We start from the raw sequence: 18,541 nt of genomic DNA, 5'->3' as shown, positions 1-18,541 counted from the left end.
GCTGGTGCAGGGTCTGGAGCACAGGTCTGATGGGAGCGGCTGAGGGAACTGGGGGGGTTTAGTCTGGAGAAGAGGAGGCTGAGGGGGGAGACCTCATCGCCCTCTACAGCTCCCTGAAAGGAGGGTGCAGAGAGCTGGGCATGAGTCTCTTGAACTAAGTAATAAGCGATAGGACAAGCGGGAATGACCTCAAGTTGCATCAGGGAAGGTTTAGACAGGGTATTAGGAAGCATTTCTTTCCAGAAGGGGTTGTTGGGCAGGAGGGGAGTCCCCATCCCTGGAGGTATTCAAGAGTAGAGTCAACATAGAGTTTAGGGATATGGTGTAGTTGGGAACTGTCAATGTTAGGTTAATGGTTGGACTGGATGATTTTCAAGGTCTTTTCCAACCTAGACGATTCTGTGCAATTCTGTGCAACCTAATTTGGTTTGTAATCATGAAAGAGGTCACATAGGTAAGGCCCATCCAGAAGCTCATCTCTCAGGACAGAGTGGTTCCTGAGATGTACTCCACTCCATTGCCCAGTGCTAGACAGGAGCAGATTATAGGAGGAGAAGCATGATTAGGTGCTGGTCTCAGCTGAGAGTTGGTTCCTCTTAGCTGTTAATTTGTTATATAGCAAATCTAAGTGGAGTCCTATGTGCAAGTGGTTCCGTAGCTCCACCTGCTGCTTGGTTTGTTGAGTTGTGTTGGTACAACCCTGCTCCCAGACTTTGCATTTGATGTGGCTGCTACTGTAGTCAGCCTGTGTTCTACAACTCCAGATTTGTTGCAGAATAACAATTCTTGGAAATGCCCTGATTGAGCAGAAGTTTTGAAGGTGGTGTCAGCTGTGAAAACTTTCTCAATATCAGAGCTTACTTTTTTGTGCCTAGGGTGATACCTGTGGGGTTTCATGTATATTAATTCTTCTTTCAGGGGTAACTTATGTAAATGCGGATACCCTGAAAGTCAACACATAGAGGGAACTCAGATTAACACCACTGAAAAATGGAACTACAAGAAGCACACTAAGGAACTTCCTACTGATGCTTTTGGGGACATTCACTTTGAAAACATGGGAAAAAGAGGGAAGGTAAGTGACTGTGTTAAGACTATATGTCAGTTCCCTGTTGGGGGCACTGTATTCAGAGTCCTGAACCCAATGCCACTGGAAGCCCCTGAAAAGCAGGGAAGCTGAAGCTAAAGTCAATTTTATTCTAATGGGAATGGAAGGAGTTAGGCTATAAAGGAGACATCCTGGTTTGTCAAGCTCTGAAAATAGGTAACAGAACACTTTCTTCCATGTTATTTATTTCATAGGGTGATGATGGGAGTGACAAGAGGTTATCTGATTCCAGGCTCAAGAAGAATGGGTGAAGGAGGGTGATGCTCAATTATTATTTTTCTTTTTTTTTTCATGTAGCTAGTTTTACTGTAATTAGCCTGTAGTACCATTCAAAAGGTCTTGGACTAGGAGGAGATAATTTTCATAGAATCACAGAATGGTTTAGGTCAGAAGGGACCTTAAAGATCATCTAGTTCCATCTCCCTTCCATGGGCAGAGACACCTTCCACTAGACCAGGTTGCTCAGAGCCTCATCCAACCTGGACTTGAACCCTTCCAGGGAGGGGGCAGTCACAGTTTCTCTGTGCCAGTGTTTCACCACCCACACAGGGAAGAATTTCTTCCTTATCTCTAATCCAAATCTCCCCGTTCAGTTTAAAAACTGTTACCCCTTGTTCTGTGCCTACACCCCCTGATGCAGGGTGCTCCCCATCTTTCCTGTAGCCCCTTTCAGTACTGGAAGGACACTATGAGGTCTCCCGGGAGCCTTCTCTTCTCCAGTTGAACATCCCCAACTCTCTCAGCCTGTCCTCACAGGGGAGGTTTTCCAGCCCCTGATCATCTTCATGGCCTCCTCTGGCCTCGCTCGAGCAGGTCCATGTCTCTCTGATGTTGGTGCCCCCAGAGCTGGACACAGCACTGCAGGGGGGTTCTCATGAGTGGAGCAGAGGGGGAGAATCCCCTCCCTCTCCCTGCTGACCACACTGCTCTGGATGCAGCCCAGGGCATGGTTGGCTTTCTGGGCTGTGAGTGCACATTGCTGGCTCATGCCCAGCTTTTCATTCACCAGTACCTTCTCCTTGGGGCTGCTCTCAATCCACTCCTCGCCCAGCCTGTATTTGTGCTTGGGGCTGCCCAACCCACGTGCAGGACCTTGCACTTGGCCTTGTTGAACTCCATGAGGTTCACATGGTCCCACCTCTCCAGCCTGTCCAGGTCCCTCTGGATGGCACATCCCTTCCCGCCAGTGTGTCGGCTGCACCACACAGCTTGGTGTCGTTGGAGAACTTGCTGAGGATGCACTTGATCCCACTGTTTTAAACTAGATCTGTGATGTCCGCCACTGGGACTCTGTACCCTGACTATATCAGTGTGCAGTTATAGTGGCCATTTTGTGGTCCCCATCTGTACAGAAATGTCATGGTGTGGCAGAGCAACCCTTTTATCTCTCTTTAGCAGTGAACCCAACATAATAAGTTTAAGTATCTGAATGATCAAGCTCGTTATAAAGATGCTTTGTTTCTGACTGTCTGACTTTAATGCCAAGACAAGGCTGTTTTTTAGAACATGGCGCATTTCCAGTGTGGACTAACTTACGCTTTAGAAAGAAAATGGTGTGCGGTCATGCACCAGTGCAACTCATGGAACAGGAACATGTGTAACATGCTTTGCCTTTGAAGGTGCAGCAGGATCCATGAGTTCATAACCATAGGGATTTCAGGTCTGTAGAGATGCACAGCCGAAGCTGAACATGTGTGTGTGCAACTCCATAAAATCATCACTCATTTTTTGTAACAGCTTTAAAATTGCATGTCATGTCATTCAATGTCTGCCTACAGAGCTTGCTGACCTATGGTCCCTTCCTTCCTCCCTGTCCTCTGTGCAGATCATCAGTCTGCAGACGTACCGTGCTCCTTTCCACCCAGTTGTATCTTAGGCCTCGGACTGGACATGCTGAAGGACATTGTGAGATGTGGGAATGGGGTTTGTGTATCCCACACTGTCACAGAGTAATCTTGTTTGTAAGGGCTCTCTGGAGTTTTCTAGCCGAAACTCTTGCTCAAAGCATATCCACGTAGACCAACTTGCTCAGGCCCATAAACAATTGAATATTTCCTGGGGTGGAAATTCTACAATGACAGTAAATTTAATGGGGATTTAAGATATCAGCAGAACTTCAGAGGTTTATTCTGTTTGGGTTTTGGTTTTTTGTCTGTGTTTTTCCTTGGTGTGGGGACAGTAGAGAGGTGGAAGGAAGGAAATAGCTGGTGTTGCAGTTTCTGATGATTTATACTGATACTGTGTGAGGCGTTGCATATGGCTGAGCTCATCTGCCTCTTCTAAATGACTGATATTTACCGCCAGTGCAGCTTGCTTGAGACAATCAAAATAAATGAGGAAAATCAGAGTGTGCTATGTAAATTAGTTGGGTTTGTTTTATGCAAAGCAGCAGAAACGAGGCATTTTGGTGGGAAATAAGGCTGAAGGTTTTGAATCATGCTTAAAGAGATCCAAGTACTTCACATATTTTTTGTTATGCTTATTTTAGCTTCATGCTACTGTGTTGTAAGCTGCTGTGTACCTTTGCTGAAAGAAGAAGTGTTTTATTCTGTTGCAGCATTTCTGTGTTCTCAAAGCTTCAATGTTCTTTCCTTAGGTTGTGTCCCCCTTTCAACCTTGGAAATCCATTTGTGTGCTCATAGTCATTTCATAAGGACTCCAAGGGCACTGTGCATATTTCAGAGCATACTTTGTTCAAAAACTGCATATAAATCTCCTAATCCATCCCATCAGCACGTTGGCTGGAGTTACACCTCTATTCCACATTCTCACTTCCTATACTGCAAGGCACCTGCTGATCTTAAACATTGCAAAATATTTTCTCTTGATCAGTGGGGAGGACTTCAAACCCAAGGTAACCTAAGAATTGCTGACTATTATCAGTGAGGGATGGGAAGTTTTATACCCTACCTTGTACTTTTTAGGACAGATGAGTTCTAAAAAGTTCTGGGCATAAATATTAGATGTGAACAGACCAATAAAATCTCTACACTTCCTAAGTCCTTCTTGCACAGGCTTTTTTTCTGCAGTGTTGCTCAGATCCTGTAACATCCAAGAACATTGCAGTTGCTGTATTTTATGGTCTGGTAGCCATCAATCTGAAAAATGCTTCTCTTAATACCTTTCTGAGTTCAGCTGCTGAAACACTTGGCATCGCCTGCGTTTTGAGGGTTGGATCGGTCATGGTTGGGGTGCACCAGCCGGCTGTACCAGGAGATGGCACCGTTGTACCTCGGAGAAAGAAAGCGGCTGAACCGAAGGGTTCGCTTGCTTGAGTAGAGCCTTGCCGAGGTGGCAAGTGCCAGATGTATGGGTGTTGTCACGTGGAATGAAACTTAGGTGTAACTGAAGTGTGTTTGCAATTATACACCGTTATGATGTATGAGAGAACGACATAAGCATAAGGCAATTCAGCTTCAGCATCTTTTATTTTGTACTTGCTTTATATGGTTGAAAACAATTCATATACACGAAAACAAATCGTTCAACTGGAAAACCTAACTGTTGATGGAAGGAACAAAGGTAGTCATACAGACACAAGGTGCTTCATGTATCAGCAGGGTTTAAGAGAACCGCCTTCTAACTACAGAGCTAACAAGATGTGCTGTGAGGATGGCTTACTGGCTCTGCAGAGCAGTTAATTTTTCTGGCATGCTCCCCCTCTCCTATGGGAGACCCTCTCCTGAAAAACACCCAAGGCTTCGTGTGGCTGATGCTTCTTCGAGCAGGAGCTGTGAGAGTCTCTTAGCTCTCCTGTGTGGCAGCTGGAGCCTGCTAGACTTCCTCTGTGATGTGCTGTTCTGAGCCAGATGCAATAACTTACTCCTGGGAACCTGTCCTGGAACAGAAGAATATGTTCTTTCATTCAAGTTAAATGCCCCTCAAGATATGGACGTTTCTTCCTCAAAACTAATCCCTTTGTTTTGCTTTCCTGCAGATACTGGGCAATCCTTTATGATTCAGGTCCAAGTTATTCCATTTCATCCCCTGGTATGGGTTGTATAGCCATGACTATCTTCCAAAACTCCATCACACTGAACTGCTAACGGTGATGAAATTGCCAAGGGGCTCTTGAACAGCATAGCAAGAAAAAGCCAGAGAGCCTTTTACATAAATGAAGACATAGTGGGTTCATCTGAAGCCAGATTATCTATCTAGTGTGCTTTTTGGCATCCTCATACAGTGTTCAAGCTTACTACGTATTTGATAAACTTGTTATGCATTATTCTTAAAATGCTTTTATGGGTGTATGTTAAGATAGAGATACCATGCGCATGGAGCCTGGAGTTTATAATTGATTAAATTAAAGCTTTAATAGTGTAATAAAAATACAACCATAATTATTATTAGTTCACTTATAACCATGCTACCACTAATCCATAATCTAAGCTATAAATAGCATTGTTACAATTAAAATTGTTATACCATAAACTTCCCCAGTGTTGTGTTTATTGTTCCAGTGTTCAGCTGAATCCCAAGGTCAGTGCTCTTGTCCTTCCTCTAGTGGAAGGTGGGTTAAGTGCCTGGTTTAGGGGGAAGATAAAGATGCTTTAGAAAAAGAAACTAAGACTTCATAATCACCTTTTGTCTGCTGGCTGTTGGAATAAGACTGTACATTACAAAAGAAAATGCAATTCTTGGTCTGTTCCCAGCTATCACAATTTATCCCTTGCTATATTTGTTTTCTTATTTTTTCTCACCCAAGTACATCCGTTTGTCATGCGATACAGACTCTGAAACGCTCTATGACCTGATGACCCAGCACTGGCACCTGAAAACTCCTAACCTTGTCATCTCTGTCACTGGGGGTGCAAAGAACTTTGCGCTCAAGCCCCGAATGCGCAAGATATTCAGCAGGCTGATCTACATTGCCCAGTCCAAAGGTAAAGACCTGAGTATGTGTCTGTATTATTTTATTGCTGCATAATACTGTTAGAGAGGTAGCAGTTTAAAGGGTCAGCAGGGAAGTAGAGCATTTTGTTTGTTTCTGTGTGGAACTTGGGGAAAATGTGACATAACAGTTTGGAAGTAACAGAGTTGAGAACTAGTCATCAGATGCCCATGATAATGTAAGGTGTGTAGCATGCCTTTTGTGTTTGAAGAAAAATGCCTCTTCTGAGGTAAGGTCTTGAGAGGGGACTGGGTTTTAGTGTCTTAAAGGTAAACCATTAGGAGGGTGGGTATTCTACTGCATTCCCCCAGATCATTGTCTGTTGTCTCCAGGAGCCTGGATTTTCACCGGAGGCACACATTACGGGCTGATGAAGTACATTGGGGAAGTGGTCAGAGACAACACCATCAGTCGGAGCTCAGAGGAGAACGTGGTGGCTATTGGCATAGCAGCCTGGGGCATGATTTCCAACCGAGAAAGTCTGATTCGCACTGGTGATAATGACGTAAGAAACACGTACAGGTTGATGGGGAAATGAAGAGCAGGCTCAAGTGCCAGTTACACAGATTATGTGCCTGATTGACCGCTGCTGTCGGCAATGATAGGCTGAGGCTATCAGCCATATGGTGATCGAGTTGAGTGGTCAGTCAAGTTCTGCTTGTATGTCTGGCAAAGCAGACCTCAGCAGAATGCTTTCCAGTGCAGTGTTGGTGTAGAACAATTAAATACAGGGCCAGCTTTTCTTCAACATTCACAGCAGTGAGATAAAACATCAGGTGCTCTTCCCGGAACTGGAGGAAATGAAAGAGTTCTTGTGTTCAAGATTGTTGCATACATCAGGCGTGGTGGGGAGGATTTCAGCTGCAGGTTTAGCATGTCCGTGTGGAAGTTCAGCTGCTCTAATTTCATGTCTGGCAGAGCATTAGGGAATAGCTGCTGCAAAATCCCTACACATTAGCCCGTTCTGGGGATTCCCATGAGCTAAGACATGTACCTGCTGCTGCTGTTAAGGATCTTGCTCATCCTATCTGTCAGATACACTGGCATAGCTCCCCTTGTCTCTTGTCCACTAGACATCATAGAACATGTCTAAAACCCATCCTTCTAAATAAATAAAAGCAGTTTAGTTTAGTGAGGGTTCTAAGAAGTTTTGAGGGTTGAACTGGGTGATCTCAAGAGATCTCTTCCAGCCTAAAAAATTCTGTGAGGTGTTGAATGTAATTTTGCCACAGACTTAATGTTTCTGGTGGATGAAGAAAGCATGAATTGCTTAACAGGATCTCTGAAAGGACTAAACAACATGTTGCAAATAACTTCCACTGTTCCATTGACTGAGGTGAAGTTATGAGAGGATCATGGCAAGTCAGAAAACTCTTGTAAAGAAAAACTTTCTCTGCCAATATTTATGCTGTGCTCTTGTATGGGGTTTCTCTCACAGTCTTCTGCAGCTGTTAGGACTGCCAGTGAGCAGTGTCTTGAGTCAGGAAATTCAGACTGCTAACTAATGAGTAACAGTTGGTAGGTAGGGGTTCAGCTGTCACTGGCTTGTCCTTGAAGACTTGTGCATGCTCGGGCCTTGGATCTCTGTCAGATGCTGTGCTTATGCTTCTAGGGGTACTACTTGGCCCACTACATAATGGATGATCTCAAGAGAGACCCCCTCTATTGCCTGGATAATAATCACACCCATCTCTTACTGGTTGATAATGGCACCCATGGGCATCCGACAATAGAGGCAAAAGTACGAACTCAGTTAGAAAAGTACATTTCGGAGCGGGTTATCCCAGGTAGGTTGCAGACCTCCTTCTCCTTAGTTCTTGCATGCTTTGGGGCTGATGCACAGTGATTTTTCTGGGAACAGAAGAGTAGTGGTAACATCCCTTGGATGGTGGGCTGGAAGGGATGTATTAACTGTGTTGCATCTTGAGCACTTTCAGGAACAACCAGCCCTCTTCAGAGCAATACCCCTCCCCTCATCTTCTTTTGTTTATGTGACAATAGTCTTTTGTGGAACACAGCAAATGATCCCTTTCAGCCATCCAGCCTTTCCTTCCCTTCCTGCTGGGCTACCTACTGGAAGCTGACCCTTCCCACCTGGCACTGAATTCCAGGTAGCTGAAGCACAACTACACAGGAGCTGCAATTAAGCTTTTCCCAAAATATTAATTTGTGAGGGTGATTGATCCATCTGCAGCCTGCTTCTAAATAGTTTCTCTTTCAGCTCCTTCTTTGCCAAAATGGAAAAACGTCAAAAGCCTTGATAGGAAATTCTTAGTTAAAGAGTTTGTTTTGTTTTATTTTACTGTGTACCTTAGCTGAAGCATACTTACTTTATGTTGAAGTCGTGAAGTCATGAAAAAGCACCCAGAATCACTATGAAACTTGGTACATCTCTTAAACACTAGCTCCTAGAATTACAGGATTCCTAGCTTTCCTTTACAATTGAAAATGCCAAGTCAGAGGTTTTGTATCTTTCACCTTGCATTATGAACCTTATACCTAGACTCAGAATGGTTAAAGCAGTAGGTGAATACAATAAGATCATGTTTTTGGGACTTTGGAGCTAGTAAAAATTATGACTGTTAGGAAAAAAGGATCTGTTGGAAAAGGGTGTCTGAAGTCAGCTATGCAGAGGTTAGGCAAAACTGAGTTTTCATTGAAAACATGAAGAGCTGTTAATAGATTTGGCAAAACTAACAGTAAACTAGTATCAAAGTGTTTGCATGAACTACCTGGAAATTCTTTCGTTATTCTCAGGAAAAATAAGTTGCTCAAACTGCATTAATGAGTTGAATCTTTTTCCTTTTTATTTCTTTTGACATGTTTCACAGAATCTAATTATGGTGGGAAGATTCCAATTGTGTGTTTTGCCCAGGGTGGAGGGAAAGAAACTTTGAAAGTAAGTTTATTTCTTTTACTTATTTCTAGGAGTGACAGTAAGAACATTGCCTTAAAGTTTAAGAGAGATTACTCCCCAAGCAACTTGATAAAGTAGACAGCCCTATTATTTACTGAAGCTTGTCCAGCACCTGCTATAGAAATATCTTGCTTGCAATTGCATTTAAGCTTGTGAAGTTTGTTTCAGTTAAAATTTTCTTGCAAAGTTTCTACCTCAGGCTGACATCCTGCAAAACTGTTGGCAGGGACAGTTCATTTGTCTCAGTTCTTCCGTTACAAATCCAGCACAAAAACGTTAATTTCTTGTGTTTGTTTCCACAGCAAACAGAAGAGTCTTTGTTGACCATGTAGCTCTTGGTTTGTTTTATATAAATTTGCCTAAACTTTGGTTTGGGAAAACTTGGCTTGCTCATGCTCAGTGGAGATCAGTGCTTTCTTGTAATATACGGGGAAGGTCAGCTGTGCTGTGCTGCTCCTGAGAACTGTGTGCTGCACCTGGTTTAAATCTAGGTAGCTGAGCCTTCCAAGTCTAGAAGAGGAGGAAGGAGGCATCATCTTCAAATAGGTGACAGATAGGAAGAAGATGAACAGAACAGAGAAGGCCCAAATAAGTTTCTTGAAACAGGATATCTGAGTGACGCTTGGGGAAGCAGGAAAAAGAAATGACCTTAGATCTGTCTCAGAGTTAAACAGGATTTTACTTCCCCCTCCATCTTGCAAGAGTGGAGAGGCCTGAGTGAGGAGGATGTGACTGAGGGACCAAATGGACCAGGCTCCAGGGGCTTCAAAGTGAGGGGATGTGCAGTCAAGCTGTGTGGGAAGGGAACAGTGACAGGGAGGACGAGATGGCTCTGAGTAACAGCGAGAAGAAAAGCTGATGCAGCCTGAACTGAAGGACCTTGAGAAAGAGCTGAGAAAAAGCCTGGATTTTGCAAGAGAGTAGGATACAATGAAGAGAGTATGTCAGTGTCTGAGTCAGTAAAATTGAAGCAGGGTGTTGTTTATAATTATTTCTTTTGAAGAAATTATCTTGGTACTACCTGTTCTGACCACGGCTATGCTGTTAATATTGAGGCTAATCAAACTATTTTGCTTGTTGGGATGACAAACAACGTGAATTCAAAGCACAGTCTCTGTTACCACTTCACTGCTAACATTAATCAATTAGTGTGAACCACTCTGTAAAATTTCAGACCATTATCCCAGCCTACCGACATGTTTCCTGGATGTGTTGGCTCCATTCACATGATTAATTTTAGCTTCGCCCACAGGTAGATTTTAGGTGAACACAGATGCGGAGTTCAGTGTGTTCATTAGAGGTGCTAAGATGAAGGTTTTAGAGCAGAACTTTGCTGAAAACGACATGTTGAATATGCCCATCTCCTTGTAGCTCCAAATCGCCAACACTTAAGAGAGGATTTGGCCATCACTGAAGGAACTGTTTCTATATGCCATGCAGTGTAGTTAGTTGGGCAGCACTGTGGTTACACGTATGTTATGGAGAGACCTCAAACCCACTGTTAAGAAATGATACCTAAGTCTGTGGACTTACTAGCTGTCTAATCAGAATGAATAAAAGCCTTGTTAAATCAAATGCATAATTCCTAGCAAGAGGTTCCTCTGAAAAGTAACTGGATCATAATTCAATTAAGGGTCAATGCCAGTCTCTTGGCTATTTATCAGTGTTACTAGTACATGGAGACATTCATGTCCGCCGCCTTGCTCATTTGTAGGTGAAGCCATTTTCTGAAGGAGTAAATTGAGTCTCTGACACAGCAGGTCCCATGCTGTGGTTGTTATGTCCTTCTCATGACTTAGTCTTAGCGGTGTTGGCCAGGAAAGACTCCCTCTTTCTCAGCTTTTCTGACAGGTGCATGATGACAGGAATTGACTTTAGCAGAGAAGAAGTAAAACTGTTTCAAGCTTCTGTTTTAAACTCCCTGTGATGTAAAACATGTACTCTAGCTTTACCCTCCTTAAGAAAACCACTTTGATCTAGTTGGTAAGAAAAAACATCTTGCTTTTGTCACAGACCCGCTATCCAATGGACAAGAGTAACATGCTCGCGATTTTGATGACTGCAAGTTGATTTTTTTGTTCTCACAAAACTGTGTCTTCAGATAGCTAATAGATGTTCGGTCTTTCCAGTGGTTGATGATAAACTGCATTGACTCCTTTTGCACACTTTGCTGTTAGACTGTGTTCTCAGTGGTAGTGATGCAGATGAAATAAATGTCTCCTGTTGCAGTCTTTGCAACAGGAGGGCTAATGGTCCTTCCATCATTATTTCAACAACTTTTTTCTTTTTTTTCTTTTTTTCCTTGCCAATAAGCTGTGTACAACATTGCTGTGTGAGCAATCACCTAAGCAGCTATTTGGAGACATTCAGTAACATTGGAGTTTGATGCTCTCATGATGCTACAGAAGTGATCTCTCTGTAAAAGACTGTTGCTTGCATCTCCAGCAAATAAAGCCGGAGCCCTTGTACTCAGCTGTGGCGTTACTTGAGCAGTGCTGTGCCATAAACCAGCAGCAATTGTAGCTGGGCAGTGTTGTAATGTGTCCTGAATGCCATTTCCGCTTGGCAATTTTCCCTATCTGCTAATCAACACTAAAAATTGACAGATGGTGATTTCTATCCTTCAGTTTCTGTGGGGCTCTTCATATTAAATGAATGCTGTTTTAAAAAGTTGTCATTGATAAAGTATCAGTGGGTAGTAATAAAAATACTGCTCTGGACCATGGGTTTCTGGTTTTCTTGCCTAAGTCAAACCTACAGTCTCTAGGTTTTCTTGCTGAATAGTAGGCTCTGATAACACAGCTGTGCTTGAAGTGATCACCTCTCCCTCTCTGGCTCCCTAGTCTATCAACGTGGCCATCAAGAGTAAGATTCCCTGTGTTGTGGTGGAAGGTTCTGGCCGGATCGCTGATGTTATTGCTAGCTTGATGGAGGCAGAAGGCAGTCTTGCTTCTTCATGTGTCAAGGAGAGCTTACTTAGGTATCTGCCTCGCACCATTTCAAGGCTCTCGGAAGAGGAGACTGAAAGCTGGATCAAATGGGTAAGTGTGTGCTACTGCAGGGAGCTAGCAAGGCTGAAAGTGGGAGAAGGGTGGAGGAAACAGGAGCTCAGGAGCTGCTAGTGACTTCCAGATCAGGGATGTTGTTATCTGGTGATACCTATAGGATGCATAGGGCTCCTTGCCATGACATATCCATGGGGATTTAAAAAAGAAAAATTCCAAGCTCTTATAACTTATAGTGATTGGAGCAAAAGGAGTGGGGGATTGCAATCTTTTGGAAGGGCAGCACATGTCTGGGCACAGGAGAGCTAAGACCAGATGTTTTGTAACTGTCTGCTCCCTGGATGCTTGTGATTCCTCTGGAGCACTGGCTACTGGATGTGACTCTTGGCTGAAGTGCTGGTTGGTGTTGCAATGTTAAAAAATATTGTGGTTCCTTTGAGTGCTTTGTGAAGGTGGAGAAATTGGATATTTGCTGAATCAGGCCTCATACTGCTAAATCCTGCTGAATTGCTCGGAGACAAAGGGTTATCACTGCTAGCCCATGGACTTTCAAATTGAAACAGCTCTACTTCAGGATTCTTTCATTTGTTCCAAAAGTTCTTGCCTTTCTTCCTGGATCCCTTAAGATATTGGGCAGGACAGATTTCCCTTACAGGCTAGGAATGGGACGTTTAGGCCTAGAGGCTTACTTGGTCAGTATTTCACTGGAGCAGCATCCCTACACCATCTCCACAGGGACTGTGTTAGCATTGACTTACTAGTACTGTGTACGTGGGATGCTGTTGAAGGTACAACACTGTACATATACCATCAAATTCTTCTTTTCCTCTTGACCAGTGGTAGAGCCTTCAGGGTGTAGTCACCATTGTAATCCCATATGTAACTGTTTATTACAAGAGTGTTTTCTGGAGACTGGGAAAACTGGAGAAGTGAGGAGAGCATCTGCTATCTTGGGTAGCTTGGGCCAGTCTCAGAAAACTGTTGTACTGGTTACTTCAGGTGAACCTCGTTTTAGATATACTTCTGCTCCCTTTAATTGAGACAGAAAAAATGGAGCTCCAGAAAAATCTTAGTGTTCTGTTATTTTTCAGAAGTCTTAGTTCCAAGAACGCTTCAGGCCAGTGAACAATCCATTAATTTGAGCTAACTGACTTTGTCAATTAACTGCCCAATGCTTTATTGTGGGGTCTGATTCTGTTTTCCTCTCTTGGTTAATTACCTCCTACCCATGCTCACAGTGGGGAGCGAGGAGTGGGGAGTGATTGCGTATTCAAACCTCAGTTGAAGTTCATAATGGGGTCTGGAAAATGTTATAACCCTTCCTGTACACTTAAGGTCCCTTCTCTCAGCTTTCCACTCCCCACCCTTAACCTTTTTATTTTTGAATATTTTTTTTTTAATGAATGTACTATTGCAAGTTGTTTGCAGTCCCTGAAGAAGAATTCAGACAATTAAACTTTTGTGTGTATTTTCTTTGATGTAAAACAAGCAAAGCTTCTGGTATTGAAGTTTAGGTAGCTGTTGTTTTTGGCAAGTTCTGAGCCAGATCTCTTGGTCAGAGCTTGGCAGAGTGAGTCCATGGGACAACCTGCAAGTTCCACTGGGCAACCTGGTCCACTTGACCCTGTTTTAAGAAGTTGGCTTGAACTAGACCTCCAGAGCTATCTTCCAACCTTCACAATTTTCTGCCTCTGTAATAAGTTTACAGGGAAAAGGGCAGGAATAGGGCATGGCCTTTTGTAGAGACAGTCCTGCAGAAACCGTGTCTGAACTTGCACTTTGAGCCTGGGGGCTGTGGTGCCCGACCTAAAGAGGAAGAACTTCCCTCTGAGCAGACCATCAGCCTCTGATTTCCAGAAGGAGCTCTGCACTGGGGAGTGTGGAGCTGCTGAGAGCAGTTTTCCCTGTTTGGTCACACTCCTCACAGCTTCTTCACTCTTCCTGCAGTCAAGAATGGCTAAGATTATTTGTTTTCTATGTGCTAAAATGAAAGTAAGTTTATAAGGCTTGGTTATGTGAGAAATGATCTTCATTTTTTGACAAAGCACAAGGAGGTAGAAACTGTTCTTTAATAAACTGCAAGGCATTTGTTGAAACTTGAGCTGTCACAATCTGTTTTTCTTTTATGAGTAGTTTCTAATTACTGAGATTGTATCTTTTTTGCTTATGATGTTCTGCATAGGGGAATCAGTTATTTGCTGTATGTTCAAAGGATAATTAATCTTGTACTTTGGTGGCTTTAAAATAAATCTCATTACTTCTATCTGGACTTGATTAAATTTTAACTGTATGTGGATGGGACTGATGAGAAGCAGCTTTGCTACGATGTGGTGGGAAATTTCTTTTAAAGATGCTCTAGAAGATCAACTACTAAACAGACTAGATTGCTCTGAAATGGAACTTTTCTTTTTTGTAGATCAAAGAAGTGCTTGAGAACCCTCATTTACTGACAGTTATTAAAATAGAAGAAGCTGGAGATGAAATTGTGAGCAATGCGATTTCTTTTGCTCTGTACAAAGGCAAGTAATTGTTTTTCTGTTGTTTGGGTTTGTTTTTTTGTTTGGTTTGGTTTTTTTAAAGATGGAAAAAGATGGCAATTTGTTAGAACAGCCTTTCTTAGGGCAGTGCCATTTCTCTAGAGTTAAGCTCCTGCCACAGTGTGGAGCTTGTCTTCATCTGAAGTGGTGCGGCAGGCTACAGCAGCATTACGGGACGTTAGTGTGGGTGAGATGGAAACCCAGTCCATATAACTGGAAAGGCATTCAGCAGAGCTTTGGAGATGCTGGGATAGCATCTCTGAGAGTAGCACACAGGTATGCAACACAACGGGGAGTCAGGAAGCCAAGCAAAGGGTCTTTTCTGGTTGTACTGCAGAAGTGGATTACTCAGCATCCTGAAATGAAAAATCACGTATCTTTTGGTATATATGTAGATTGAAGAGGTTTGACCCACATTCAGCAGGGAGAGATGTGTCCAATTAATTAATAGTCAATGTGCAGGACTGCTTCCCAACTCTTTCAAATCCCAGTGACTTGCTACCATGAGTAATTCAGACCTGGCCTCTCTAGTACTCCAGCAGAGCAGAATACTGATACTCAGTGAGGGTTGCTGGGCTGAGCTCATTTTCCTGGCTGTGCATGGAGAAAGCCTGTGAATGTTACAGCTTCTCATGACACTTCTTGTGTAGGGCCCTAGTGGGAATCCTACAGAAATTCTTTTGTGTAGAGGATACAGGACACTGAGGAACCTGAAGGCAATGTACTGATTTTAGTTGATGAGGTGCTCCTAGCATCTCCTTTGTGGCCTATGTTGGACCATAAATATGTGTGTCAGCCTCCAGCATCCTCTAAAACTCAATGAGGGAGATGGGCATGAGTCTGGGGAGACACTTGATTAGGGGTCTTGTCAGGTAGAGTGTGAATACTGGAGGTGAATAAGTATGCCAAGAAGCTCTTCTGTCTCTGGTCTTTTACCTAGAGGATTGTTCCTCCTCTGCAGCTTTCAGCACCAATGAACATGACAGAGATAACTGGAATGGGCAGCTGAAGCTGCTGCTGGAGTGGAACCAGTTGGACCTGGCTAGTGATGAGATCTTCACCAATGACCGAAACTGGGAGGTACAGACCACTTCTGTCTCAGTACAGTGACACAGGACAGGAGAGCAGTGGGAAGAGACACATTGTAGCAGCAGCCACTACCTTAGCACCCCAACTTCTCTTGATGATAAGTAAGAGTGTCTTTTCCTCCTTGCACTGACATCACTGATTGCAAAGGTTATCTGCCCATCGCAGAAGTACTCTAGGCCATCCAACAAAGGCAACTGCATACAAAAAACCCCTGATTCTGATGAAAATGTGGCAGCATGATGGAAAAAGTAGCAGTTAGCCACATGTGTCAGGCCCTTAGGTAAGCTTTCCATGTCTCGTGTGCTCCCTGATATTTGCTTTTCCATTTCTTCCTAGTCTGCTGACCTACAGGATGTCATGTTCACAGCCCTGGTGAAAGACAGGCCCAAATTTGTCCGTCTCTTCCTGGAAAATGGCTTGAATCTGAGGAAGTTCCTTACCACAGAGGTCCTTAGAGAGCTGTACACAAACAACTTCAGCAGCCTGGTGTTCAAGAACCTGCAGATTGCAAAGAATTCCTATAATGATGCACTCCTCACATTTGTGTGGAAGATGGTTGAAGACTTCCGAAAAGGTCTCAAAAGAGATGACAAAAATAGCAAGGATGAGACGGAGATACATCTTTCAGTAAGTGATAAAAAATTTGATTCCACTGTGCATCCCCTGAAACGAAAAAACAAAAATTATATTTTGTTTCTGGCGTAGCAGGATTTGTGTGAACAGTCTCAGCCTTGTTTTACATTTAACGTACTGCCTCATTTTACAAATGCATTTAAGGGTCATTTCACTACAAGAAAAATTGGTGAGTTTGGGTGTTGAGTTAAAAAATGTTTTCTATTGGAGCAATCAATGCTCTAGTTATGCTTGTAATTTATACCAATATGAATTTAGAGTCTGGTACAGAGGTGCCAGCTGGGCATGAGGATTTTGGACTATTATATTTTGGTACATACTTTTGTATCTTAAACCTTGTTTGTTGCAAGGGTATCAAGCACCTTCTGGACTTTATTTCATTGTCAGATAGAACCAGACTTCTTAGTTATCACAGCACAGTATGTCCAGACATCAGATCTGGATCTGAATTTCAAAACTGGAACTCAGACGTCAGATAGGAAACTTTTGATATAGTTGTTGACTTCTGAGATGTGATGCAACATGTGTGACATTAGGGGGAAGCTTGGTTTGAAAATGCTGGTTAGCTTTGGGAGTTTTCACCAAAGCTTGTGGTTCTTAAAAGTTTTGTTGCTCAGGAATCATTCTGTGATGGCTTTGCCATCCCCAGGTGCTAATTGCTCTAAGGCAAATAAGTTGGTGGTATAGAAATTCTTCTCTGTTTATGTTTTTTTGTGAAGTTCAGGGTCTTGCTTAAAGACAAAAGGCATATTGGTGTGAAGTTAGTATTCCTTTTAGGGGATGTTAATCTGTGTTCTCTAAACACAAAGTCAAGCTGTGAATCAGGCTATCTGAACTGCATAGGTTGAAACAAAAAATTACTTTGTCCCAAGTGTCTTCTAATGCTGACTTTAGGAAAAACAGGAAACTTGATTCTTCCACATCAAATAAGAAAATATAAGGCTCTAATATAAATATAAAATATAACCTAACTTACATTAGTGTGTGACAAGTGCCAGCTAGCTGAGAGAGAGAGTTGGTGGGCTGGCTGTAAAAGGAAAAAAATATGAAAACAGGAGAGTGGCAGTTGAAAACAGTTTGGTGACCTTAGGTCTGAGGAGCTGTCGCTCTTTCTTTCAGGATGAGTGTCCTATCACAAGGCACCCATTGCAAGCTCTGTTTATTTGGTCAGTTCTTCAGAACAAGAAAGAGCTGTCTAAAGTCATTTGGGAGCAAGTAAGTTGAATTCTCCTCTATTCCTCTTTGCAAACAGTACAGTGGTGTTCCCTGTCTTTGGTTCGTAGGCCTTTGAAGGCTCTGGATCCATCTTCAAACACAAAACCACAAGAGATAACTGGTAGATGACTCTGTTAGTAGGTGTAATATTACTCATTTTTTATTTGGTTGTGGATTTCATACTTTTCTTTCCTAATGTCATGTGTGAGTCAGCAGTTCAAGCTAACATTTACCTACAGTTGTATGTTCTTATCTGCGCTCAAGCGCGGATGCTGAGTTCCCACCCGTTCCACAATACGGATGTGTTCAGATCCCTGGTCTTTGATTGAAATCTATTTCTAATTTTGATTAGACAGTACATTTGGTGATGATTGTATCAAATACATAATTTGCAGGCTGTAAATGTGAGGCTAATGCAAGCAAAGCTTTTGGATGCTTCTGCTCACATTGGTCTGCATGTCCAAAACAGAGTGCTGCTTCTCTGCACATGTAGATGTTTTGAATGGAACGGATTAATGTAGTCTGGGCAGTTCTGGGTACACCCAACTGGTGGACAGTGAAAATGGTAGCGTATCTTGTGACAGAGCAGACCCTCTTTTGTGAATCTTCATCCAGAGATGCAAAGCTGATATATAACTAGTAAATGCAAGACCTTTTCAGACTGGTCACAAAGTTATCTTCAAACAAGTACACTGATGGTTACCATTAGTTTTGTGGGACTGGATCTTCATTTGCCAGTCTTGATGGGGAACTGACCAGCTGCAAAAGAGGGATAATTTTTAAAGAATATATGACATTCCCTTTGCAGAAGGTTTTGCATGACTTAACTCTCTCTCTCCGTAGACCAGAGGTTGCACTTTGGCAGCCCTTGGGGCTAGTAAGCTCCTGAAAAGCATGGCAAAGGTGAAGAATGATATAAATGCTGCTGGTGAGTCTGAGGAACTCGCTAATGAGTATGAGACAAGAGCAGTAGGTAAGTACCTTCTTTAAGTCCTTTAGAAGTTTAATAGGAGGGTTCAGAGATCAGGAAATGGCTTCCTTTCTTGGAACATTACTTGTTTTAATGATTTCCATGTCTGGTGTGTACCAATGATTGCGTAGTGATGTTTTTATTTTTTGCAAAGCTAAACTGATAACCCTTCTGGT

At 42.8% G+C, this 18,541-nt stretch overlaps 1 protein-coding gene across 1 annotated transcript in view; it reads left to right on the top strand.

Moving 5' to 3' along the window:
• The window catches only part of TRPM8 (transient receptor potential cation channel subfamily M member 8), a 52,739-nt gene that overhangs the window by 9,463 nt on the left and 24,735 nt on the right, over positions 1-18,541 (top strand). Inside the window, exons 4-14 of the mRNA XM_074910271.1 lie at positions 919-1,075; positions 5,814-5,991; positions 6,332-6,504; positions 7,612-7,786; positions 8,831-8,898; positions 11,760-11,957; positions 14,338-14,440; positions 15,420-15,538; positions 15,884-16,174; positions 17,300-17,395; positions 18,239-18,368. Coding sequence (XP_074766372.1) covers positions 919-1,075; positions 5,814-5,991; positions 6,332-6,504; positions 7,612-7,786; positions 8,831-8,898; positions 11,760-11,957; positions 14,338-14,440; positions 15,420-15,538; positions 15,884-16,174; positions 17,300-17,395; positions 18,239-18,368 — 1,688 coding nt within the window. The remainder of the gene's footprint in view (positions 1-918; positions 1,076-5,813; positions 5,992-6,331; positions 6,505-7,611; positions 7,787-8,830; positions 8,899-11,759; positions 11,958-14,337; positions 14,441-15,419; positions 15,539-15,883; positions 16,175-17,299; positions 17,396-18,238; positions 18,369-18,541) is intronic.

Source organism: Athene noctua, chromosome 7, assembly GCF_965140245.1.
Source record: "Athene noctua chromosome 7, bAthNoc1.hap1.1, whole genome shotgun sequence".
NCBI lineage: Eukaryota > Metazoa > Chordata > Aves > Strigiformes > Strigidae > Athene > Athene noctua.
This window is presented reverse-complemented; position numbering and strand designations above follow the sequence as displayed.